Source organism: Mustela nivalis, assembly GCF_964662115.1.
Source record: "Mustela nivalis genome assembly, chromosome: 17".
In the NCBI taxonomy this organism is placed as follows: Eukaryota; Metazoa; Chordata; class Mammalia; order Carnivora; family Mustelidae; genus Mustela; species Mustela nivalis.
Window position 1 is genome coordinate 12,140,757 of NC_139036.1, and position 26,197 is coordinate 12,166,953.

Genomic DNA, 26,197 nt, shown 5'->3' on the forward strand with positions numbered 1-26,197 from the left:
AAAGTCTGAGGGAAGATAATTATTAGGCAACTAGGTACACAGTTTTATAGATTAGAGTCATTTACACCTGAGGTTTAAATGGTAATCAAATCCTTTGGAGTAGATTAGTTTTTCTTCATTCTATATGTAGCATTATAAGAGAACGGTGTTTAGGCAAAACTCCTCCTGGGACATCAACATGAAGAGTCTGACAAAACAAACTAGAGTTACTTAGGATGCCTGGTAAGATAGGTATGAGGAGAATCAATATATAAGTGTCTCAGAAAGTAATGGATAAGAGTGTTTTATCAAAGTTGGAATATTGTTGGGGTGTCTGGGTGGCTCAGTCATTAAGTGTCTGCCTTCGGCTCAGGTTATGAACCCAGGGACCCGGGATGAAACTCCACATCAGGCTCCCTGCTGGGCAGGAAGCCTGCTTCTCCTTCTTCCACTCCCTCTGCTTGTGCTCTCTCTCTCGCTGAGTCTCTATCAAATAAAAAATAAAATCTTTTAAAAAATTTTGGAACATTGTTAAAAGGAAGTGATGAAAAGTCATTTCTGATCATAGAGATTCTGTCCTTAGAGATTTGGAGTATAGAAATGGTAATTATTGTGATGAGAATTATGTAAACTATCTTTACAGAGCACCTAATAAATTATGTATCACAGAAATATGTTCAGTTTTATTTTTTTATTTTTTTTTAAAGATTTTATTTATTTATTTGTCAGAGAGAGAGCGAGCGAGAGTGAGCACAGGCAGACAGAGTGGAAGGCAGAGTCAGAGGGAGAAGCAGGCTCCCTGTGGAGCAAGGAGCCTGATGTGGGACTCGATCCCAGGACGCTGGGATCATGACCTGAGCCGAAGGCAGCTGCTTAACCAACTGAGCCACCCAGGCGTCCCTATGTTCAGTTTTAAATTCATGTTTTAACGGACACGTTTTTTCCTCCTAAAGATACTGAAGACAGAGCATGACAAGAAAGAATCAAACCATCATCTCAGAATTTGTCCTCCTGGGCCTGCCCATTGATCCAAATCAGCAAGACCTGTTCTATGCCCTGTTCCTGGTCATGTATGTTACCACCGTCCTGGGGAACCTTCTCATCATCATCCTCATTCGCCTGGACTCCCACTTCCACATGCCCATGTATTTGCTTCTCAGCAATTTATCCTTCTCTGACCTATGCTTCTCGTCTGTCACAATGCCCAAATTGCTGCAGAACATGCAGAGCCGAGTCCCATCCATCCCCTATGCTGGCTGCCTTATTCAGATGTACTTCTTCCTGTTTTTTGGAGACCTAGAGAGCTCCCTCCTGGTGGCCATGGCCTATGACCGCTATGTGGCCATCTGCTTCCCCCTGCACTACACCACCATCATGAGCCCCAGGCTCTGTCTCTCCCTGGTGGTGCTGTCCTGGGTGCTGACCATGTTCCATGCTATGTTACACACTCTTCTCATGGCCAGATTGTGGTTTTGTGCAGACAACAAAGTCCCCCACTTTTTCTGTGATTTGTCTGCTCTGGGCTTGTTGTCATCATCCCATTCCTGCTCATCATCATGTCTTATGCACGGATTGTGTCCTCCATCCTTAAGGTCCCTTCTGCTAGGGATATTCACAAAGCCTTCTCCACCTGTGGCTCCCACCTCTCTGTGGTGTCACTGTTCTATGGGACAATTATTGGTCTCTATTTATGCCCATCAGCTAATAATTCTACTCAGCGGGGAGCCTGCTTCCCCCCCTCTGCCTGCCTCTCTTCCTACTTGTGATCTCTGTCAAGTAAATAAATCTTTAAAAAAAAAAAGAACAATAAGACAGCAACAACAAGAAATATATAAAATTTATGCAAGTTGGCAAAAAAAAGTCAAACTCTTTCTTAACTAAAAAAACAAAAACAAAAAACTGATCATGTTAGGGGACGGTGGTCGCATCCACACTGACTTAGTTCTCACAGGGAGGCTAGTGGCCTTTTCCTCGTGCATTCTCAGACACTCTGAAATTTGCCTCTCCCTTCATGGAACAAGACGGTGACTTGAGGGAAGCCGGCCGCACGGCCTTGTCTCTCCCACATAAGTACACTGGACATTCCCTTACACTTCGACGCTTCTATCTCCATGGATGAAGATGTTCAGAGGAGGACGGTTTTCCCCAAGAGTTGTTCCTTAGAGTTCAGGGCCCAGCACGGCACTTTCATTCTGCTTCCAGGCATCCGTGTCAAAGCGCTACTGTCTCCCTGAAACAGGATGTCAGGGCAGAGGTGCATCCTGCACAAGCCGGTTTCTCGGGGTCTGAGTGTATGGGCCCTACCAAGTAACTATGCTCTCGCCTGCATCTGGGAGACAGCTTCTAGCTTCAGGGGAAAATGTTAGTTGATGACCATCCTCTCCATTGTTCTTTTGGGGAGATGAGGGATTTGCACTTTCCTCAACGCTTCCAGACATCAGGAATTCTTCTCTCTTCACAGGAGCAGGTGTGGCGTGCTCACCAGACTGGTTTCTCCCAGGTAAGCCTGTGGCACTTGCCTTGCATTTGCACACACCCCTCTGGAAAGGCCTCTCTGCTCCGTGTGCCTTGAGGCTGTTAGTCTGGCGGAGGGTTTTCCTACCATGTCGTATCTTCGAGCTGGGTGTCTAGCACAGTACTCCCCTCATGCCTCCTCAGGCGGGGTCAGGCTGACCGCTAGGGTTAGGCTTGAGAAGCTGGAAGCCGTCACGCACCTATCTGAAAGGTGTGGTGAAGAAGTGCCCCGAGGACCGAACGGAGAGCTAGAGTGAGGGTGAGATTCCAAGTGGGCCCCAGCAAGTTCCTCTTAGTCTTCCTGAAGCGGCGGTGTGTTCGCTAGCCTCCTGGGCTGCAGAAACACCCCCGTGCTTGATGCACCGAAGGTTTCTTCTTTGTTTGCCAGAGTGGCCTGGCCTTGCCAGACGGTGTCCCAGATTCACCTTTGGCTCACAAATAGGCTTCTGGACAGGTCATGGCCATATCCAGTGCAAGGGCTTGTGTGCCATTCCCATAAACACCAGGGGCCCGTTGCGTAGCCCTGCAGCGTTCCTACCATGAGGGCTGGGCAGAGGGTAAACATTAAGGTGAGACTCGGGCTTCAGCTGTGGCCTCGGGAATGTGGGGGTGTAGGGTAGGGGGTGGGAGGAGGGTGGCACCTACTGTGGCCAGGGTTCAGGTTTGTGGCTGGAACCCTGTGGGCCCACAAACCCTGGGCGTTGTCAAGTGGCCCGGTTTCCTTCTGGGCTCCAGGACGGTGAGTGTGGCCTGAATTAGGGGAGCCCTTTCCACGGGGTCCTCAGAACTAGGCACCATCAGACCCACAGCCAGGGCTAGGGGTGGGGTTACAGTCTGGGAGATGTTTGAGCCAGTGGGAGTGTAGAGCCCTGCCCTGCAGCCAGAGTCGAGGGTAAGCCTTAGGGTGAAGCTCAGGGCTAGGGTGGTGTCTCAGGGTCCAGGGCCCTTGCAGGATAGCGGTTCAGGATTTCACCAGAACCATGCTCTCAGCTCCGCTGGGTCTGTTGCCCATGGCTTCCTTGGGTTTGTGTTCCTGGGGGTTTTGCCCTGAACTGGTCCTGGGTCCCAAAACCCTTTGATTCTCTGCCTGGCCATTTGGGCCCTCAGAGGGCCAGAGCCAAGCTGAGGGTAGGGTGAGAGGCAACCCCCGAGGCAGGAAGGTACCTGGCTAGTGGTGGGGCTGAGAAAGTTTTGAGGGTTGGTGGCAGACCAGCAGTAAAGTGAGTGTCTGCCTTCTGGCTTGGACTTAGGCAGATGCTCTTAGGGGTCCTGAAGCTTCGGGTTTCCACTAGCATCATGGTCTCCAGCAACATCACGGGACCTGCTATGCCCCTTGGCTCAGACCACCCTCGCTCTTGCCCACGGCTCCACTACCCACTTCTGACTCACCAGCAGGGATAGGGCCAGGTGAGGGAGGCAGAAGTCTAGGCCTAGGGTTCAGTTGTCAGTTCTGAAGGTGTTAGGGGTCAAATCGATGGCAGTGCAGCATCCTCTCCCGAGGGCTGAGTGGACTGCTAGCTACTGGGTGAGCTTCGGGCTACAGGTTTGGCCTCAGGGGACACTCAGAGGGTGGTGTTGATTTGGGAGATCCGCGGGAGTCCTGTATTCTGGCAACACTGTGGAGGGGGTTGCCTGTGGCCTGGTTTCATCACATGCTCCTCACTAATACATCTGGCATCAGTCAGGCGAGTCAGATCCTTTGCACACCCAGAGCTGGGGTCTGGGTTCCACAGTCAGTCTTGCAGTCCTTGCCCATGGTTCAGATCGAGTTTGGGAGACAGCAGGAGCCAGTCCCCAGGCAGCATGGCCACCTGCTCTGAGGCCATAGTTAAGGAAGAGCTTCCTCAGAGATTCCACCGACCTAAGGTCGAGGCACTTTCCTTAGACTTGCCCCACCACATATGGGTGCGATTCTTTCCTCAGTAAAAAGAGCCATGTGCACAAAAGGCCATTGACCTTCAAGCTAGTTTGTGGGAGATGAGAGCATGGCACTCTCCTTAGGCCTCTAGGCAGACCTTTGAGAAGGCGCCAGTCTCCTTGACACGCCCTGTGAGGGGAGGGTGGTCACCTTTCAAACAGACTTCTTTCTAACAGGGAGGCAGAAGGTTTTACCTCAGGCATTCACACACACTCTTGGAAACTTGCTTCCCCCTCACGACCCAAAATGGTGACTGGAGAGAGCTGGCTGCGCGGCCCCGCTCTCCCCCATCAGAATGCGGGGTGTTTCTGTACCACATCCCGGCTTGGCTCTTCATGGAAGTTGTTCTAGGGAAGATGTTTTTTTGCCAAGACGGTGTTTCTTAGAGTTTAAGTCGCCACACACCCGCTCAGCTTCCAGGCACCCGTGTGACAAGGCTGCCTCCCTGAAACACGCTGTCAGATGAGGGGTGTTGGATACACTGACAGGTTCTGCGGGGTGAAGCCTTGGGCCCTCCATGTATGGGAACCAGGGCCTGCATCTGAGAAAAGGCTTGTGGCTGTAGGGGAAATGGGAGCTGATGGGGCCTCCCCACCATTGCGCCTTCTTCTATGCTTCCAGGGTCCAAAAGGTTTCTCCCTTCCCCGGACCAGGGATGAGGGGCGCCACAGACGCGTGGCCATGAGGTCAGCTGTTTGCACTTGCCAGGCGCTTCCATTACCGTCTCGAATAGGCCTCTGTGCTCACGGAGCCTGGAGGATGTTTGCCCGAAGGAGGGCCTTGGTACCGCATCCTTGCCACCAGACAGGTACGCAACACGCCTCTCTCCGAAAGGTGGCCCAGCAGGGTCCGGGGGCTCTCTTCTAAGGTAACGCTGCGAGAGTGGGGTGGCTCTCAGAAGTAGTCTTGTGCACTCTGAGCGGGAGTCTGTGTTCTGCCGTAGGTCCAGAGGCTGTGCAGCGCTTGTTAGGTTGGCGGTCAGGGGGACAGCAGGTGCCAGTGCCTCTGCCACGTGCCTGGTGCTCTGAGGCCAAGTTTGGGGGCCGCCTTCCTGGAGTTCCTGAGACACCACGACCCGGGCCCTTCCTTAGACTTCAGCAGCAACACACGGGGCGAGTCTTTCTCTCCCCAGGAAAGAGCAATGGTTAGGAAAGGCGGCTCAGCATCGGGCTTGCTTCCTGGAGTTAAGGCCTTGGCCCACTGCTTAGGCTAGGCTGAGGTTTGAGAAGGCATCCTTCTCCTTGGAGCCATGTTGTATGGGGACGGTGGCCGCCTTCCACACAGACTTCTTTCTCATAGTGAGGCAGAAGGCCTTTGCTTCCAGCGTTCACACACACTGTGGGGAAACTGACGCTTGCCCATTTCCAACTCAAGGCGCTGACATGGGAGAGGCCGGCTCCTTAGCCTGGGCGCTCCCCCATCAGGAAGTGGGGCGATTCCCCTGTCATCCACGCTTCTTTCTTCATGGATGTTGCTTGGGGGAGGACGTTTTTCCCTGAGTACGGTGGGTTTCTGTTTTTTTTTTTTTTAATTTAATTTCTTTTAGGTATAACAGATTTCATTGCTTATGCACCATACCCAGTGCTCCATGCAATATGTGCCCTCCATAATACCCACCACCAGGCTCCCCCAACCTCCCTTTTAAAACCCTCAGATTGTTTTTCAGAGTCCATAGTCTCTCATGGTTCATCTCCCTCTCCAATTTCCATCAACTCCCTTCTCCTCTCCATCTCCCCATGTCCTTCCTCCGTGTTATCTCTTATGCTCCACAAATAAATGAAACCATATGATAATTGACACTCTCTGCTTGACTTATTTCACTCAGCATAATCTCTCAAGTCCCGTCCATGTTGCTACTAAAGTTGGGTATTCGTCCTTTCTGATGGAGGCATAATACTCCATAGTGTATATGGACCACATCTTCCTTATCCATTTGTCGGTTGAAAGGCATCTTGGTTCTTTCCACAGTTTGGCGACTGTGGCCGTTGCTGCTATGAACATTGGGGTACAGACGGCCCTTCTTTTCACTACATCTGTATCTTTGGGGTAAATACCCAGTCGTGCAATTGCAGGGTCATAGGGAAGCTCTATTTTTTTGAATCCTAAAGCTGCGTTCTTGGAATGTGTCTAAACAAGGGCTTCCAACACGAACCAGAAGAGGGCAGCAAAACACTAGGCACTAGACTGTGTTCCTTGATCTGGGACTGGAAAGCAGCTGCAGGCTTTCTTGCCTCTTTGGTTCTTGTGCATTTGCTGGATTAACGTAACTCCAGGACCTGCAGCAGGTCCACACATCTTTAACGAATACACCAAGCCTTTAGTTTTTACCATGATATTTCTCAGCAATGAGATATCAGAGGACATGGCTAATTATTCAAACCAGGGTGGAAAAAATAACCAAAACCCCACTCACAATTAATTTTACTAAAGATCCAGTGCATTGAATCATATAAATAAGATTGAATCATATAATTAATTGAATCTTATAAATAAGAATACAGAATGAATATCTTACTGAAATTACCAATTTTAAGCTTATTTTCTCCATGTATATCGCATTATTTACTAAATTCTTGGTTCACAAAAATACATGTAGTGTTCAGACAGAATGATATTTGAAAGGGAAGTGATCAAAGTGTGTCTCCACTAGTTATCACAATTGACAATTGCCACCAGGAACATGGCTTCTTCACCCAACTGCAGGCAACAACTGGACATTTATTAATTAGCATTTAGTGTGCAAAAATAGAGCTGTTCTCTCAAATGTAATGTGAGGTAGTTATGAACACATCTTAAACATTTTAAGATTCCTGAATAGGAAGGAATAGACTGACCCATAGGAAAAAGGTCATTCGTGTTTCTCTTCTCTCTCTCTCTCTCTCTCTCTTTTTTTTTAGATTTTATTTATTTGAGAGAGAAAGACTGAGAGAGCATGCATGAGAAGGGGGGAGGCGTACAGGGAGACAGAGAGGCATACTCCATGCCAGGCATGGAGCCTGATGACCGGGGCTTGAGCCCAGGACACTGAGATCATGACCTGAGTCCAAGTCAGGTGTTTAAAAGACTGAGCCACCCAGGAGCCCGTGTCTCTTTAAACGGAGTAATTACAAAAAAGTGTTTCCTTTAAAATTAGCTAAGGGGCAATAACGTCTGTTTCCACCAATGTTATTTGCTATTGTGCCAGAATGTAGGTGAATGCAAAGTTAGGAAACAAACAGGAGGAATCAAAGCTACAACAGTGATGCAAAAACACGTTAGGTCCTTTTTTTATTTCTGGCTTGTTCACTCAAGGTCATGTTAGTGAAATGTAGCAATAGCTCATTTCCTCATTACTCTGCACTGTGCTGTCTAATATATCAAATGATTCACATGTCCTCTAGTACTGATATAAAATTGCTTTGTGTCTGCCTTTGCTAGCTTTTAACTACTTGCACAACTTTCAGCGGACATGAGCAGTAATCTCTGTTGGTCTGTATCATAGGAGGCATGCTGTGTATGTTTAAACTTTAGATCCTGCCTTTTCCACTTCTGTGAGATTTCAGAAGTACTGAAATATTGGTAAGGAAAATCCTAGATTTCAATACCGGGAACTGTAGATTCCCCTGCTCTCACAAGGGAGCTGAGCTATCACTTTGCAAGGACCTTACCGAGTATCCACAGATGGTGAACAAGTTTCCAGTCCTCCCACAGGACCGCTCTAGGCATGGACAGTATGTGGCCCGCAGAGGGGCCTCAGGCCAAGCGCACAGCTGCCACAGGTGGACCTCAGCAGCGGGGCGGGCTCCGTCCTGCTGTGACCGGCCTCAGCTGAGGAGTCCGTGAAAGGACACCCTCTGCCTTGCGTGAGTGGGCTCATGGCAACCCTGAAGCCCCAGATGGAAGGCAGGGACACTGGGGGATTTCTGAAATGCAAGAGCCGTACATCTACTGCTCTAGGAAAATGCTTGCCTATCTTCAGGAGAATTCCAAGTTTGCACAGAAATGAATGGAACTTTTGGGAAATGATGGAAGGAATGACTGCATAGTTAGCTTTGAGGTCTGATACGATGTGATACAACATTTCTTATTGTGCTGCTGGGCTCCATGGGGCCTCTTGTGATCAGGCATTGAGAAATGCTTTGATGGGACAATGGAGACCCACATTTAAATTTTAATTTAAAATTAAAATTTAATTTTAAAATTAAATCTTAAAAACAAAATATGGTCTAGAGGATGTACAATGAAAAGTAAAGTCTCCCTTGTTCCCACCCAGAAGTAGCCAGGGGAGATGGCTGGCACCCACTGTGCCCCCATTTCTCTTCCTCAGTTTAAGCCCAAGAGATCTGTGAACCCCCCAAGTGTGGGGAACGAGGGAGTGGACCCCTCCACAGCACCTCTGCAGGCCTGATTCATGACCCGGGTGATGACCCAACAGAAGCTGTGTGAGTGCACAGGGGTTCCTGCACGCGCGCTCACTCCTCAGGCTCCAGGTTCTAGAGCTGTGTCCTGGCAACGGGCCCCGCATTGTGCTCTAGGCCTTCGGCTGCGACTTGGCAGGTGAAGGAGAGCGCTGCGAGCCTAGTTCGCTATCCTCAGTGTCTAGCCTTACCCTACTGCTCTATGGGAACCTCCTTGAGCAGGCCGTGCCCCTCCCCCCAGCCCCGGGCTCTGCGGGGCCCCCACCTGGCTCCCTGTGGCCGCAGACAACTCTTGGCGCCCAGGGCTCGACCGGCGGTCCACGCCCCGGGGTCCAGTCGCAGGCGGTCCTCCACGAGCCGGCAACCATGCTCACTCCTAGCAGCTTTCTCCGGGATCCTGAAGACCCTGCGCCTTCTTTTCCTGGGACTCCTCACCACCTTCTGCAGGTGGGGCTGCCGGCTGAAGGCGATGCTGTCAGCTCCTGGATCGCAGGTGTCCTGCCGCCGCAACTGCGAGTCCATCGTGGACACGGTCACCCCCTGTGTGCTGCAGAGGCGGTTCGTCACCGGGCTGCGGCCCTCGGCACCCAGAAATGTCCATGATGTCTCCATAGCGGAGCGGGTGGGCAGAGACCCCAGTCGGAGCGGCAAAGGGTTGGCCCAGGCCCAGGGTCCTCACAGAAAGGGCCCTCAAGGCACTGGGACCCCACAGAGGGCATTTAGTCCCCTGGGGGTCCACGGAGGCCTCTCTTCCTTTGTGCCCAGGCCTGGGCCTCTGCTGAGAGCCGTCCCCCAGGAAGAGAGCTCAGAAGACCCATACAGTAAGAAGTCCCCCAGCTCCCAGAGGAGCTCCTGCCCCACTCGAAATGCCATCACCAGTTCTTACAGTTCCACCATGGGCTGCTACCCGGTGCAGAGGAGGAGGGGTCTGGCCACAAGTCAGGCCGCGTGGCCCCCGAGGTCCCCCAAAAAAGTCATCCAAAAGAGCCCCTTGTGTCCTGCCGGAGTGCCTGCACTTCGCCAGAAGAACCAGCCGGAAAAGGCTGCCGATACCACCACCAGGCAGAAAACAACGCCGAGGAACTGCTCATCCCCAGCTGACTGTTCCAGGCCCGGAAAACGCAAGGTTAGTCTGCTGCCACACAGGCGAGGGGAGCCTCTGAGGCTGCCATCACCCCCTCAGCCGGGGTTTCGAGTGACTGCTGAGGACCTTGACCGGGAAAAGACAGCTGCTCTCCAGCGCATTCAAGATGCTCTTCGAGGGGACACAGAGGCCACCTGCAGCTGTAGCCCAACTTGCCCATCCAGTGCCTTGGCCCTGCCTGCTGCAGTGGCTGCTCCCCTGCCAGCCTCTGACTCCCAGGTCACCTCCGGTTCTTCCTCAGGTTCTTCCCAGCCTCTCCTCTTGGGGTCTCACCCTGGCTGCAGTGGGAGCAACGTTGCATCTACCCAGGCCCTCTTGATGCAGCCCGGGGACAACATGGTCTCAGTCACAGTCCCCACAGGGCTGCCTGCGCTGCCTGGGGGGAGTGGCAACCCGGGATCCACTGCCCAGGCCCCATTCGGGGCTGTTGGTGGGCAGTGGCCCGGAGCCAGCCCCCTTCACAGCTCTCCCCCCCATGGACAGCCGGCAGCTCAGGCTCCAGTCCCACTCCAGGCCCTGAGCACAGCAGTAGTCCAGCTGACCTTGGGCAGTGGCACTCAGGCAGTTTATGTGGTTCCCTTACCCGCATCTGCCTCCCGGGGCACCCGTGCCAGTGCCCAGCCAGGTTCGGCTACCTCCCCTGCTGTACTCGCCCCTGGCGCAGCCGCTGCCCCTGGCTTGACAGCAGCCCCCCAGGTGCCTGGCGCTGTGTCCCATGCTGGGCGCATTAGCCAGCAGCCCCGCCCCCCAGGGGGCAGCACAATGCTGGTCCTCATCAGCATGGGGTTTTCCGCAGCACCCCCAGGTTTTGGGAGAGGTGATGGTGTCCCAGATCTGTGCTCCAGGTTTGGGGCTCTGAGCATTACAGCAGGAACGAGCAGGGCCCCACGCGGCCCACAGGGCTCCAGGGCAAGCCTGGGCCCAAACAGAGGGGGCCACCCACGCCAGAGCACCCTGTCGGGGACCACTGGAGCCGGCACGACGAACCAGCCTGTGTCGGGAGCCCTGAGTGCCCCTAGCTTCAGTCACATCCCCAGGCACCAGAGCAGGAAGAGGTCCAGGTCAGATGGCATTAGCTCTGCCAGCAAGGCCGCCTGCGGGGATGGGGGCGTCCTGGCCTCTCCTCCTAGTGGCCCCACCTCTCTGGTCAGCACAGCCCAGACCAGCCTTGCCACCAAGACCCCCTCATTCCCTGCCCAGCGATTCATTAGGTGCAAAAGAGCTGCACCCTGCAACAAAGCATTTTCGTCCACATCACAGCCCACTGCCTCTGCCTCTGGCTTGGCAAATGCCCCCCAGGTGCCGGGCGCCGTGTCCCATGCTGGGCCCAACAGCCAGCAGCCCGGCCCCCAAGCTGGCAACACAATGCTGGCCCCCATCAGCATGGGGCTTACCGCAGCACCCCCAGGTTTGGGGAGAGGAGATGTAGTTGCAGATCTGTGCTCCAGGTTTGGGGCTCTGAGCATTACAGCAGGAGCGAGCAGGGCCCCAACAAGCAGCCTTGCCACAAAGAACCCCTCATTCCCTGCCCAGCACCGGAGAGGACGCAAAAGATCTGCACCGGGCAACAAGCCGTTTTCCTCCAAATCACAGCCCGCTTCCAAGAGGCAGAGGCTCGGCTGAGCCAATATCTTCCTGGAAAAGTAGCCGGTGTTGCACTTCCTTCTAGATGACACCGGTGCAAGACTAGTGTGGAATGGGAGACACAAATCAAGCCCGGTCCTGGAGCAAAACCGGGCTCCCAGCCTGCCAGCCAACGTTGGGAAACTTCCCAATCCCTGAACCAGCAGTTTGAAGGAAGGTGGGGGCTTGAGGCCTCGTCTGTGATCTCAGGGGCCATGGGCCTTGGGACAGTACATGGAGATCCGTGTCCCTTTGGCCTCCAGTCCCACAGCTCCTGGGACTCCTGCCGTTGCCCACAGATTTCCCCTCCCTTCTCCCCATGTTCTTCACAGAACCTTTAGGTAATGTTCATTACATTAATTAAATCCTGTTCTAGTTTCTCTGCATAGCTCTCCTGAGTCTCTTCTGTGGGTCAAGTGGGCAAAAGTTGGGAGCCGAATGGGTGCTGGCATGGGAAGCCCGAAGCCATCATTTCTAGGTTCCCGTGGCCCAGCAGAGCGGGGAGGGCAAGAAGGACGGACCCTTGAAGAGTGAGAGTAGGTTTTCCGTTTTGGGCATGGGCCTGGGAGAACACTGGCCTGGGGAGGGCAAAGTGGGGAGACTCACCCTTGCCTATTGGAAGCGCTGCTCCTCTCCCACTGGGGACGCCACGGAATCTTTTTGCTTCACAGCCCTAGGGCAATGTAAAGACACTCCTGGCCTAGAGTATGGGTCTGGCATCAAAGGTTGTGGCTCAGGGCACAGGAGGACAGCTTTGCCTTGAGGGTGTGACAGCTCCCTGAGCGCTGAGTGACTCCCACTTCACACAAGCCCCAGGCCTCCCTCCGTGCATCTCTCCCCTCTGCCAGGCATTTGGGGGCCCCTTCCTGATGGCACTGGGGAGAAGAATGAGGAACAAACAAGTCACCTGGGAGAGGGAGGGAGCAGGGACCACGCTGAAAGGACTGTCGCTCCCCAAAACTCCTCAGTCCCGTATTTATTAGATACAAGATCACAACCAAAGGAGGAGGTTATACATTAGTCATGAGTCTTGTAGGTCAACCAGAAGGAATGGGAGGCCTACGTCGACCATAGTCTTGTAGGTAAACAGAGTAGGCTGTGCCTGGCCCAGCGGCTTGGATTTTTGGTTGAGCAAGGGCACAGAAAGGGATTATTCTAACAGCAGGCTTTCATGAGGCAGGGGAGACAATGGAAAAGGGAAACAGGCGATGTTCCACCCTGAGCTGCTGGGCTTCAAGGACATGTATCCTCCTCTCCACCGGAGGCCTGCTGCTAGTTCAGGTTTTCTCAAGGTCATCGTCAAGCATGCTTGCGTGACCAGTACAATTTCTCATTAGTGATATTTTAAGCAGCCTATCATTCTGAGAGATGGTTACATACCCCCCCGCTTTTGTTAATGCAGAAGCAGCAAAATCCATTTTGCAAGTTCTTGAATCATTGGTCGTCAGAAAGATGTTCGTGAGCATCTGAGGACTAAGTGTAAAAAGACTATAGCAATCAAAAGTGCCATCATTCCACCTATAATGCCAGCACCAGTGTTTTGATTCAAGCAAAGGGTTTTACATCAGACAGAATATCATTAATCCTTTGTGCGAAACTCACTCTTGGAACTGATTGTAAGGATCACAAGGAGTGCCCTGAATAGTATCTTGAAGCTGTTTAATATCCACAGTTAAATTACCACCATCATGACTAGTAATATGGTGAAATCTTGTTCCACGGTATTTCTGATTTATTATAGGTGTAGGAGTGACACAGAAAGAAGAAACATTCTAATCACACGGAAGGTGAAGCCTTATATTTGGAAGATCTTCTCTCCTATATATATTACAGCTTCTTTTAAATCAAAGACTCTTTCATGAAATCTTTGATCTAGGACTGTTTGTTGATTCCAAGCCTTGATAGCATTCCCGTGCCATTTTTGCACAAATTGGGTGGTTTGTGCAGTCTGATGCAAGGCCAGTCCCACAGTGGCCGCGGGAACAGTAATGGCTGTAATTCCTAAAATAGGTTGGTCAGAGGCACAGGTGACAACCGGGATTTGTGACTCTTGTCTGAAGTGTGCAATATGTGTGCGGTGGTTGGGGGACAGTTTTGTGGGACTGAGCCCCTGCTCTCTCCAGGTATCTATGTCCACACAGATAGCGTCAGATTGGAGTTACATTGTCGCACACCTAGCTGGTGTCAGAGAATTGTTGGTGAGTGGAACACCCCCTCCCACACCCGTGGTGGAGTTGGGCACAGAACCCTTATGATTCCAAATATGAGAATGTCCAAAACCAAAACAAAAACCTCACCCTTTTTGCTAGTTTGGCTAAAACAGAAAGTCTAAAATCAAAAGTGTGTTCGGGCTCTCTGCTCATCAGGGAGCCTGTTTCCCTCTCTCTCTCTCTCTCTCTGCCTGCCTCTCCGTCTACTTGTGATTTCTCTCTGTCAAATAAATAAATAAAATCTTAAAAAAAAATAAAAAAAATAAAATCAAAGTGTGTTCTACAAATGCACGATGTTATGAGAAATGTTGTTTTATGAAGGTTTCATTTCACAGGCATGATTAATTACATTATTGACTATTGGCCATTGATCTTCATGTCCAGTTGTCTTCTCTCCCCAGAGGTCTGGCTGGTGGGCTCAAGGGTCCATGGCTCTAATCACAAGTTGACCCCACTGCCAAGCAGCCCCAGTTCCTAGGGGAGATCCAAAAGCCACCTCATTAACATAACAAAAGAAACTTTTATTGCTATCCTCATAGGAAATTACAGAGGTTTTTAGTTCTGTGCCTGAAATGGAGACACAGAATATTTCTGTTATATTCTGTTATATTTCTATTTTACAGAATTAGAAAGCAAAGGAATAACCTTAAGAATATATTTAAAAAAAAAAAACTAGAACTATGAGTAAACTTGATGTAATTTTCTGAGTTTTCAATAACTTTCTTTTTGTAGCATGCTTATATTGTAAATGTAAATATAACCTTATTTGGTTATCAGTGATATTTAAAACACAGGGATATGCAGACAATATTAGTTTAAATATTGTCTTAACTCTCCAGATATTTTAGTCCATGAACATCTATTTTTAATTATATATGTTGCTTTGGAAATTTAACAACTGAACCAAAAAACAAAACAAAACAAAAAACCTATGAGTTCTTTCAAAAAAGTGAATATTTTCTTGGGAAAAAAAAAGACTATAAAAGTTATATAGTATTAGGGTGCTTGGGTGGCTCAGTGGGTTTAAAGCCTCTGCCTTCGGCTCAGGTCATGATCCCAGGGTCCTGGGATCGAGCCCCATGTCAGGCTCTCTGCTCTGCGGGGAGCCTGCTTCCTCCTATCTCTCTGCCTGCCTGTCTGCCTACTTGTGATCACTGTCTGTCAAATAAATAAATAAAATATTAAAATATATATATATATACAAGAAAAGAGAAAAACTGCATGCTTATCTCCCTTCTGTGACTAACACTTCTTGTATGAATTTAGACAATTCATCTGACCTTTCTACACTTGGAAATTCTATTAAAAAATGAGGGGAAAATATCATGTCTTGTATCCAAAAGGGAATAGGACTCTCTTAAGTTCCCTTCAAATATTAAGATGCTTAAAGTCAGTATAAAACATCTATTTAAAACTTCTACAATTTCCAAACAAAAATCTTTCTACAAATGTAATCCCTTATTGTATTGAAAAGAGATGACATCATCCAAAAAGAGCTATTCTTTGTTAAATATTCATAATATTCATAGTAATTTCTATACTGCCTGGTACATCAGCCATAAGGAAATACAACAAACAACAAAGGAAATACAAATACTCAGAGTACCTCAAACCTGCAAACTGTATGACGAGCAAGTTTACAAAGTGAGATTAGCTCTGTGCCAGTGACATGTAATGTTGATAAAGTATGTGATTAAATTCCTGACATTTAGTGGAAGAAAAGCTATTCTGCAAATAATGGTTGGAATCATTGTAATCGTTACACATAAATTATTTTGCTTATAGTAAAATGTGGTTGGAGCAAGATAAGGTTGAATCAGTTACCAACATATGTTCTCCCACCTCTTGGGCAGTCATTCCTGGAGGGTGATTAGCAAACTGGAATGTTTTAGTTTGAAGTGGCCAAGTTTCTAAAATTGGATCATGAATGTATGTGGTCAAATGACGAGAGAATCCCCTGAGAATCAGGATTCACGTATTCCAATCCTACCTTAACTAGTGTCTTAACAAAGTTGCACATCCTTTATGCGGTTTGCATTTTTCCAGAAGAATTATCAAAATGATAAAACTGGGGGGAAAACGTTTACACGGTCAAGAGTCTGACATTGACATGATAAGAAACCCATTTGTAGGGAAACACAGTAGACTGAGAGAAAAATTTTACTTGATATGACCATTTCTGGCTCTGTGGATACTATACTCTCTAATTTATATATAATTAATTACTAGACTGTCTTTTAGGGCCCTTTAGCTCCTCAACTTATGAGCTGTGTTCTCACCACTTCTAAAATGAGGAAACTCATTTTAGGATCTTGTAAAAAAGCCAAGGCACTAATAATAAGTGTAACACATTTATCATAGCCTCTAGTACGTTTTCCAAAAAGTGACTAAATGTTAGTATAGATAGCAGTCACTCAATGAACAATTCTGTTCACACCCCATTACCTAGTAATCCCAGAATTTTAGTCCCTCTCCTTTATGTATGATATTAAAAAGTGTATCAGTATCCTCTAAAGTTGCCAGTGCCCAATGCACAAGATGGTACTTCACTTTTTGTTGTGATTATATTATTTTAAAGGACCCCAAGATCACATTATTTAAAAGGACCCCAAATTCTCCAGATTAAACCAGAAATGAACCATGAACTCAAGAAGGATCTATAAGGTTAAAGGAATAGATTTTATACTAAACAAACAAAACAACAACAAAAATGAAAACCAGGTTGAAATAACCCATTTCTAAGCCCGTTAGGTGGCATTTCTTGAAAGCCAGTTATTAACTCTTTTCTGTCTTGTAGATATTTTCACATCTGAGGTCCCATAAATAATATTTCATTTAACAATTGTGAACATGGGTTTCTGATAAAGTTGTTGTTTCAACATGCTTTGGATGAGGTAGAGACTGGAATAGTCACCAAGAAAAATGGTGTCTTTTTTTGATCGTTTCCACCTCCAATTGAGAAGAAAATCTATCGGTTACAGACACAACCATTTTCTTAAATACATAATTAAAAATGGCTGCCTTAAGGTGCCTGGTGGCTTGGAAGTTAAGTGTCTGTGAATTTATATTGGATTTTTCTTTTTTACAAAATAACGGCACATGAATACCATGGCAGACTTAATTCTGTATTTCTCTGTAAGGACATTAGCAGAGATCTTCTGAAGTGATTGACATTGAGAAGTAGTACAAGGAAAATGATGTGTTTGAAAGAGCATGGCCTGACCTTCGTGCTAATGCTCTACATGAGATATTATGTCAATTTAGTAATTATTCAGTGCAGACAGAGATGAAATCTATTGTTTTGATAGGTATTAATTTTGATTGGGGTTGGACTGCAACTTGCAATTAAAAATTCATAGGTGAGGGGTGCCTGGGTGGCTCAGTGGGTTAAAGCTTCTGCCTTCGGCTCAGGTCATGATCTCAGGGTCCTCGGATTGAGCCCCGCATCGGGCTCTCTGCTTCTCGGAGAGCCTGCTTCCTCCTCTCTCTCTGCCTGCCTCTCTGCCTACTTGTAGTCTCTGTCTGTCAAATAAATAAATAAAATCTTTAAAAAAAAATTCATAGGTGATAATCCATCTAAGTGATAAGAAGGAGGAGGAGGAGGAGAATACTTTATATCAATTATACTTTATATCAATAATAATACTTTATATCAATTATGATAATACTTTATATCAATTATATGCAGAGGACATGCATGTCACTGTCCATTTTGTTCAAAGTACCCTATTTTTATAAACTACTATTTCATTTATCTCCCTAAAAGTCTTAACTCATTCACCATGAGCAAAATACTTTCTATAGTTTTACTTTGAAGCCCCCCTCTATTATAGCTAAGATTCCTATTATAGCTAAGTTCAAAACTACAGTGATTTGTTAAATTGCTACATTCTTTATTCATGATTTGCATGAAAACAGGGGGCAGGGAAGAGGGAAAGAGATACCTCTAACTGTGAAATGGGTTTTTATTGGGTTGAAAATTACTGGCATTTGACAGCTGGCAAAGCTTAAATTGTAGCAGAAAACTATGCACTTTGACTGGCACAATTATATTTATTTCCAGAAGTGATGCAGCCCTATCCTCCAGAATAGAATTTCCTCAATCCACAGAAACTTAACCATACAAGTCCCACTAGGGTCAAGTCTCCTCTTGACAGTATTTTTGACTTTCTGGACTCCCTTCTCTCATCGAATCACTTTAATACTCTCCTTGGATTGCTCTTGTATCACTCTGAACCTCTGTTTAGTACCTTTTGCTATCTTCTTTACCCCTTTCATCTTTACCCCTTTCTTCTCAAAACAAGGCCTCCTGTGCCCATTAGCAGACCAAACAGCTCTCCTTGGCTACTCCACAGATATATGACCCTCTAGATACGAACTAAACTGAATGAATGCACCTCATAAAATTCCTTCCTGTTGGCTGTTGGTTCCCTTTCCACTTTTGTACATCCTGCCCAATTTGGAATCATAGTTTTCCAATTCCTCCCCTCTCTGAACCCTTATATCTGATTACTCTTTATGCATATTATGGTTCCACCCCTGAAATGTCTGTTAATTTCCTTTCCTTCCCATGACCAAGGCTGCTATACTTATTCTGCCTCTCTGTATTAACTGGACCAGGGATATCAGTACCTCTTTTTTTAAAGATTTCATTTATTTATTTGACAGAGAGAAATCACAAACAGGCAGAGAGGCAGGCAGAGAGAGAAAGGAGGAAGCAGGCTGAGATCATGACCTGAGTCGAAGACAGAGGCTTAACCCACCCACCCAGGTGCCCCGCAATCAGAATCTTTTATATGGACTCCTGTCTCTAGTCTCTTCATGCATCAGTCCGTTCTTTATGTTCATCCATTCCTATACCATCCTTTTATTTCCCATTATCTGAAGAATAAAGTCTAGATTTTCAAATGTTCTTCCCAACCTCCCAGCCTTGCTTTTTTAGTCTCATTCTCATCTATATTACAGTTCAGTTATGTCAGAATTCCTTGTTTCCAAACATCCTAGGTACTTTCATATTTAAAAAATTATTATTTCTATTATTATTATTGTCATTTTGCTCTTCCTCAAGCTGTTTCCTCTGCTTTGATTTTTTTTCTTCACTTTCCTCAAAATCATACTGCATCCAAAGCTTTGTATTTACTATTTCCTAGGCCTAGAACAGTACTTCCTAATGCTTAGTGTGGCAAGATCCTTCACATTGTTAGATCCCAGATGGAATGCCATCTCCTCAGACAGGTTGCCCTGCGATGTATCTCCCATATCCCATATGTTTATAGCAGCTTAGATTACTCATGTCTCTCGGAAATTCTCTTGTTTATATATTTGTTTATTTCTGCCTCTCCAATTAGACTAGTCTACTTGAAGGAAGGACTTTGTCAGATTAGTTACTGTTCTTCAGTGCCTTAAACAGTGTCACATAACAGCTGCTCAATAAATATTGTTGAATAAATATATTATTTTTTCCCACTAAGGTGATATGTTTTTGTTCTTTGGTAAACCATGTACTTGTTGCTGAATCAGGTCAGAAAAGAGCCCCCTCTCTGTCCTCCTTTATGCCTTCTAAATGGGTTTAATTTTGGTGGAAATTATGTTCTGTTTATGAACCTTTCCTTTTAATTCAGTTAAGTTATATGACTTTGAGGGGAGAAGAGAAAAGCAAGGAAATATTGTTGCTACTAGCACTGTGGCAGGCTGCAACCATCATATGATTGAGGTCATTCCAGGTAATCCTGCTGCCAGCCAACCTACCAGCTGACCCCAGAGACATAAGAGAACCAAGTAGAATCAGCTGACTTGGCTTGACTGTAAGGGCCTGCCCCTCCCAGAGGAACTTGCTTGTGGACCCCGATGTAGGGGTGGGACAGGCCAGGTGGAGATGTCCAATTGGTGCAGCATGTGTATATCCACTAGGGTGGATTGAGATCCGATTGGCCACCTGTATAGGGGTGGGACTCAACCAACCGCATAGGGGTTGCTGCGAGGCTAGCAGGGGAGGAGGAGAGCTGCACCGGGAGCAGGAGGAGAGCTGCGGGGGGAGCAAAAGAAGAGTCGATGGGAGCGAAGAGGCGGAGTGGAGGAGCTATAACAGCTCTTGTAAGAGCTATAACCGCTGCGAGCGGTCCCACCACCGGCGGTCCCTGCGCCTGCAGCCTCCAGCCCCCTGCAGCTTCCAGCCGCCTGCGGCCCCGCCTCCCGCGGTCCTGCCTCCCCGGCCCCCAGCCGCCGCCTGCAGCTTCCAGCCGCCTGAGGCCCCGCCTCCGGCAGCCTTGAGCCACCTGCAGCCTTCAGCCGCATGCAGCTTCCAGCAGCCCCGAGCTGCCCAGACACCAGCGGTCCAGCTGTCAGCGGTCCCTCGACGCCTGCGGCCCTGAGACCCCAGTGGTCCAGCTGTCAGCGATCCCTTGATGCCTGCGGCCCTGAGACTCCAGTGGTCCAGCGGCCCAGCGGTCAGCGGTCCCGAGATACCAGTGGTCCAGCAGTCTGGTGGTCAGCGGTCCCCACGCCTGCAGCCCCTAGACGTCAGCAGTGCCGAGACACCAGCAGTCCAGCGGCCCAGCGGTCAGAGGTCCTGAGGCCTGCAGCCCCTGGATGCCAGTGGTCCCCGGACGCCAGTGGCCCAGAGATGCCAATGGCCCCTAGCCGCCAGCAGCCTTGCCGCAAAATGCCTTGCCACCCCGAGCCACGAGCGGCCTTGTCCGCAGCGGTGGCTTCCTCTGGGTGGCAGCCTTGTCAGAGTGGCATCGTGGGGAGCAGAGTCTGTGTCATCCGGGTTGTCCTCCTCGTCATCGTCGCTGTCATCGTTGCCTCTTCGTCGTCGGGAGCGGGCTCGTCCGGGAGCGGTCTTGTCCAGAATGGCCCCTTCTTGGGAGCGGCCTTGTCTGGGGAGCAACCTCATGGAGCAGCGGCCTCGTCCTGGGAGTGGCCTCTTCTTGGGAGCGGCTCCGATCACGGAGCGTCCTGATCTGCAGAGCAGCCTCATCTAGAGCAGCCTCGTCCGGAGCGGCCTTCTTGGGAGTGACCTTGTTGGGATCATCGTCCTCGCCTTTTCGTAAGAGATAGCCCTGACCGGTCAGTTTGATTCTTGATGCTTGGCGCGAAATAAGGTTTTGTTTGACCTTCGCTTTGTATCAGTCTTGTTTCTTCGATCACGGACCCTAACACTGACCAGAAGAACTTCCTTCATGATTATGGGCTAAACAGTCATTCTTTTAAATCTCTAAGTCCTGGGGTAATTTGTTATATAGTACAAGCTACCTGATACACCATTAAAATTATAAAAAGAAAAAAGAAAATATTTATAGATCTATAAGAGTAATGAGGTTGAATCAGTTATCAAATCCCTCACAACAAAGGAAAGCTCAGGACTAGATGACAATTACCTTTGTTTCAAAGCCAGAAAGACATTACAAGAAAAGAAAATTACAGGCCAATGTCCTGAAGAACATATGTATAAAAATCTTCAATAAAATACAGCAAACTGAATTCAGCTATTCAATTAAAAAGATTATATACACCGTGACAAAGTGGGATTTTTCACTGGAGCGCAGGTTGGATAAACATATGCAAATCAATAAATGTGACACACCACATTAACAGACTGAAGGACAAAACCACGTGATCATCTTAACAGATGCAGAAGAAGAGCCTGAAAAAACAATTTTAAAAAATAAGATCTTTTTTCTTTCTTTCTTTTCTTTTCTTTTTCTTGTTTAAAACAGGAAAATGCTAGGCATCTGGGTGGCTCCGTGAGTTAAGCATCGGCCTTCCACTCAGGTCAGGATCCCAGGGTCCTGGGATGGAGCCCTACATCAAGCTCCCTGCTTAGCAGAGAATCTGCTTCTCTCCCCTCCTCTGGTCATGCTCTCTGTCTCTCTCTTGCTCACTCTTTCAAATAAATAAAACTTTGAAAAAAAAAAAAACCTAAAAATACAAAAGTGATCCAACCAACCAACCAAACAAAAACAGTAAAACACTTTCTATCACCTGCTGTAAATAAGGCTCTTAAGATGTAGTTCCTTCTGACCTCTCTCGGGTTAGCTCTCATGAATTTGCACTTCACTTCAATGTGACTAATAATGTGAAATACTTTAATTCTTCTTATTCACCATGCTCCTCCTTCTTGGCCTTTTGTTCTTTTCCACCTCCATTTTACATACCTACCTCCTACTTATCCTTGAAATCATAGATCAGGGCGCCTGGGTGGCTCAGTGGGTTAAGCCGCTGCCTTCGGCTCAGGTCATGGTCTCAGGGTCCTGGGATCGAGTCCCGCATTGGGCTCTCTGCTCAGCGGGTACCCTGCTTCCTCCTCTCTCTCTCTCTCTCTGCCTGCCTCTCTGCCTACTTGTGATCTCTCTCTGTCAAATAAATAAATAAAATCTTAAAAAAAAAAAAAGGAAATCATAGATCAGATTCCACCTTTTCCAGGAAGCCTGATTGCTTTGAGGCTTCTCTTTGTGCTCTTCCTATCATATCCCTGCACTTAAGACTTTCTCTTAAGAAAGTCCCCTGGGCTAGGCTATGAGCTTCTTAGGGGCAAAGTTTGTATCTTATTCTTCTTGTATTTCTGCTACCTAGCAGGTTGTCTGATTATGGAATAAATGCATGTCTCAGTTTTCAGGAATGTAGAAATGAGTTAGACGTAGCAGAAGATAGCCCTTATGATTTGTGGTATTTTCCTTTTTTAATCTTCTGGAGATCAATAATAAACATCCATTTTAATCCATTCATCTCTATTTCTCTGATTTCTATTCTCTCCTACCTGAAGAATTGCTTTCTAGTTGATATGAACTTTATTGATGTAAACCAAATTGGAAGCAAGAACACAGAAATTTTTTCCCTTCACAGCAGTTGGAAATTATCATACTCACATTAAAATACTTCAAAATGAAAGACTTAGGGCTAAACTGGTGTCTTTCTTTTTTAATAATTCTCAGCTTACAACTGATTTTACCTCCTTTGCTTTTTGGACAAACCCTTAAATTAGTTTTAAAGTTTACTCTTACACACCCATAAAAGCCCATCCAGCAAGGAGACTTGTCAGCTTTTGACATTTGTGACCTGTGAATGCCAAGTTTTGACTGGGAATCTTTGCTATCCTCAGACAGAAGAGAATTTATATGGCACAAGAACAGATCTGTGGCAGCCAGATTAAAAGGATTATGTCTATAATGGTATGATTCTCAGGTCTCCTGAGAGCAACACACTGAACTTCATATTTTTAAATTAAAAAAAATTTTTTTTCCTTTCTGGTAAGAGCTAAGACAAGTGCCCTCTATTACAACTATTTGCATATCAAAATTATCTGTTAATCCCTTTGACTTACAGTGTTCCTACAATCACACAAATGATAACCTATGAGTACATTAATAGGAATGAAGGTGGGAGAGAAGAGAGAATCCAATGAAAACAAGAGAAATTAAAATTTTTCAAGATCACCACCCTAACATGATAAAAAAAAAATCGGCAAGATAAACACACAACACATGTACCCATCTTGCTTACAAAACTGTGGCAAAGCTGAGTCAGTGTACATACAGAAAGCAGATATGAATCTTCTGCTTGGAAATCCTAGTCTAAAAACAAAGAGAGGAAATGACTTAGCAGGGGGTGTGCACATGAGCTCCTCCTTGGACTGCATAGGCTGCCTTGCCCACAGATGCCACGAAATTCCCTTTTAAAGATCACTGGATAAATAAATCACTATGCCCTATTTTGAAAATTTGTTTAGGATTTCAAGTTTGTGGGGCTTCTGTCACATGGCTTCCAAGAAAAATTATTCCAGTAGTGATTTTGTAAATGAGGTTTCGAAAACACTGATTATGAGTGATGCTATCTAAGGATTTGGGTGAAAGTAGCAGAGAACCTACTCTCTGTCCTGCTTACAAATGGGACAGTGCTGGTTTACACAGAGCACAGACAATGAATAATGTGATGCAGCCAGAATGAAACTGGGCAGCTAGATTCACAGATTATCATTCAAATGAAATTATTTTCTCCATTGCAAAATAGATTTAACTTAGGAGACAAGTGTGATCCTTTTTTGGATTTCTTTTCTTTTCTTTTTCTTTTTCTTTTTTTTTTCTGCGTATCTCTAAACTTGTCTCATACTTACCAAATTATAGCCATGGGGAGAGGGGCATAGATGGAGGAAAGGATGACTGACTATTTGCAGTCAGACAGGCCTGCTCTGGGAAATTAATTTTATGAAGTACAAGTAAAAGCAAAAGCATAGTCTGGAGGACAAGCTTCGTGGTGTTACATAAAAAGTGTCACAATGTCTCTCTCTGCCCCTATTCGGTTCAGATGGTAATTGGAAAGTTGGTAGTTCTGCAAAAGATAGCAAAACAGAACTCCTGCCCTACCTAGAAAAATATGGGATGGGCAGGGGCAGAAAACTGTCCACATGGGGCCAATGGCTAAAGAATAGTATCTGGTATTGAACAAGTACAATAAGAACTCCTTCTCAGAGCGCATGATAAAAAGTCAAACAATGAGCCGCTACTAGTGGAATACTTGGGAGGCAAAGTCTCTGATTTCTGTATCAGAAAGGGCCATTTAAAAAAAAAGAAAATAGTAATAAAATCCTAAGTGAAGGAGCTGCAAGCAGTGTAGACAAAAGTTGGCCAATAACAATTTAGATTAGAGTATTTACTAGTTTCCATAGTGGGACTAGCCCTTTGGTTAAAGAAATTCGATATGGTAGCCTAGGCTGTGCTGTCCAATAGTCGCCAGCCACATCTGGCTATTTAAAATGAATTTAAATTAATTGAAATTAGATCAAATAAAAAATTCTCTCCTTTAGGCACATTCACCACATCTAGCCTCAGTCGCTACATGTGCCCAGAAGACACCATATTGGATGACACAGACTGACGGTGAAATTACTGTGGAAAGTCCCACTGGGCAGCACTGGAAGAGCATTATCTTGGGAGCCTGGGATGGAGTCCTGGGTTCTACAATTTGGTAAAGATGTGTCCTACTTCTTCATATTTAAAGTAGTGTGAGGCATCTGCCTCCTGAGGTTGTTAATGAGGACTGAATAAGGGAACTCTTTTCTTATGGCCCATAGTATGTGCAACAACTATAGTTTTCAAATGAATGGATGTCTACTGCCTATATTGTATAGTTTGTATACATGTATTGTATACATTAATTTTTAGTTATAATGATGGCTAACCTTAATTGCACACTACTCCTTGTGGGCTAAGTGCTTTATCTGTGTGGTGTGACTTAAATGCCAGTAAGATTCCAGAAGGTAGAATCTATTATTATCCCCTGCTAACTGCAGACACAGTTAGGAAGTGGCTCAGCTAAGGCATGATTTTTGAGCTCAGCAGGCTTTGACCTGCTGCAGTTTTTTCCACTGTGATGAGCTACTAGACTCCGGAGTCTATGCTGTATTGCCTTTTGTCCTGTAAACTAAAAACAATGTGTTTCTTCTGGCTTTAACTCTTGAGTTACAGAAATGTTTCAGTGATAACTTACATAATAATAATCATAGCTAACCTTCACACAGTATTTAATGTATGCTGCACACTGATCTAGGAACTTTACATGTACTGTATTTATTGATTTAATCCTCACAACAATCCTAAGATAGGTACCATTTTCACACCATTTTATAGCTGAATAAATTGAGGCTCAAAGAGGTTCAGTTGTATTGCTAATGTTCACACAGCTACTAAGTCACATGACTAAGCCATTCGAACTCAAATCCTACTTTTATTTTTATTATTTTATTTTATTTTTTAGGGGGGACTCAAATCCTACTTTAATGTCTGTTTCCATGACTTCATAGGGTTTCCGCATAGAGTACAAGAGGACAAAGATGGTTGGCCTCGGAGGATGCTGCCTGACCAGTGCAGAATAGAATCTTGTGCCCACAATGGACACAACCAAGTAACTTCACTTAATAGCTGCTGAGCTACGTAAACAAGGATATTTCAGTCCTTCATGCTGTGCGTGCATATCCTGACTCGGCGTTTCCTTGGGGAAAATAAGGGGAAAAGTACGTACGTGGAAATGTACTATTAGCCGCTGTGTGAAATTTGACAAGGGTGGTGGAGCTCAGATTCTCTGAGAGGAGCACCTTGCTGCCTGAACAGAGGCACTTTTTCCAAGCTGAGATCCACAGGATCCCATCCATCATCCCCCCCTCCACCTTCCACTTCCCAGTTTCCCTCTGCAGCAGCCTGGATCCCTGTGCGGAAAGGAAAAGTAATGTTATCTGGGAAGTCAGATCTAAGCAAAGACCAGCTTTCTGCTTGCAGTCCTTAAAATAATTTTCAGTGAAATAAAGCCCTTTGAGTCAGAGGATAAGACATCCTCGTTTGCATGATTCAGAACGGCAGTGACGCCACAGGTAGTCATCGAGAGCAGTTCCCGAGTGTGGAAATCCCGAACAATCAAACCG

The 26,197-nt window shown here is 46.7% G+C and overlaps 1 protein-coding gene across 1 annotated transcript; it reads left to right on the top strand.

The window, feature by feature from the left end:
- Nucleotides 1-938: 938 nt before the first annotated feature.
- On the top strand, nt 939-24,708 carry LOC309851091 (uncharacterized protein). Its single transcript, XM_082705864.1, has 4 exons — nt 939-1,049; nt 2,441-2,479; nt 5,065-5,219; nt 24,587-24,708. The coding sequence occupies exons 1-4, from the start codon at nt 949-951 to the stop codon at nt 24,655-24,657; spliced, it is 366 nt and encodes a 121-aa protein (XP_082561990.1). The 5' UTR covers nt 939-948; the 3' UTR covers nt 24,658-24,708.
- Nucleotides 24,709-26,197: the final 1,489 nt, after the last annotated feature.

Excerpts from the sequence above, each read along its gene's own strand:
- LOC309851091 (XM_082705864.1), top strand. The coding sequence starts at position 949 with ATGACAAGAAAGAATCAAACCATCATCTCAGAATTTGTCCTCCTGGGC. Across the intron at positions 2,480-5,064 it reads ACCAGACTGGTTTCTCCCAG|GGATGAGGGGCGCCACAGAC; the intron begins GTAAGCCTGTGG and ends TCCCCGGACCAG. Across the intron at positions 5,220-24,586 it reads GCATCCTTGCCACCAGACAG|GCACATTCACCACATCTAGC; the intron begins GTACGCAACACG and ends TCTCTCCTTTAG.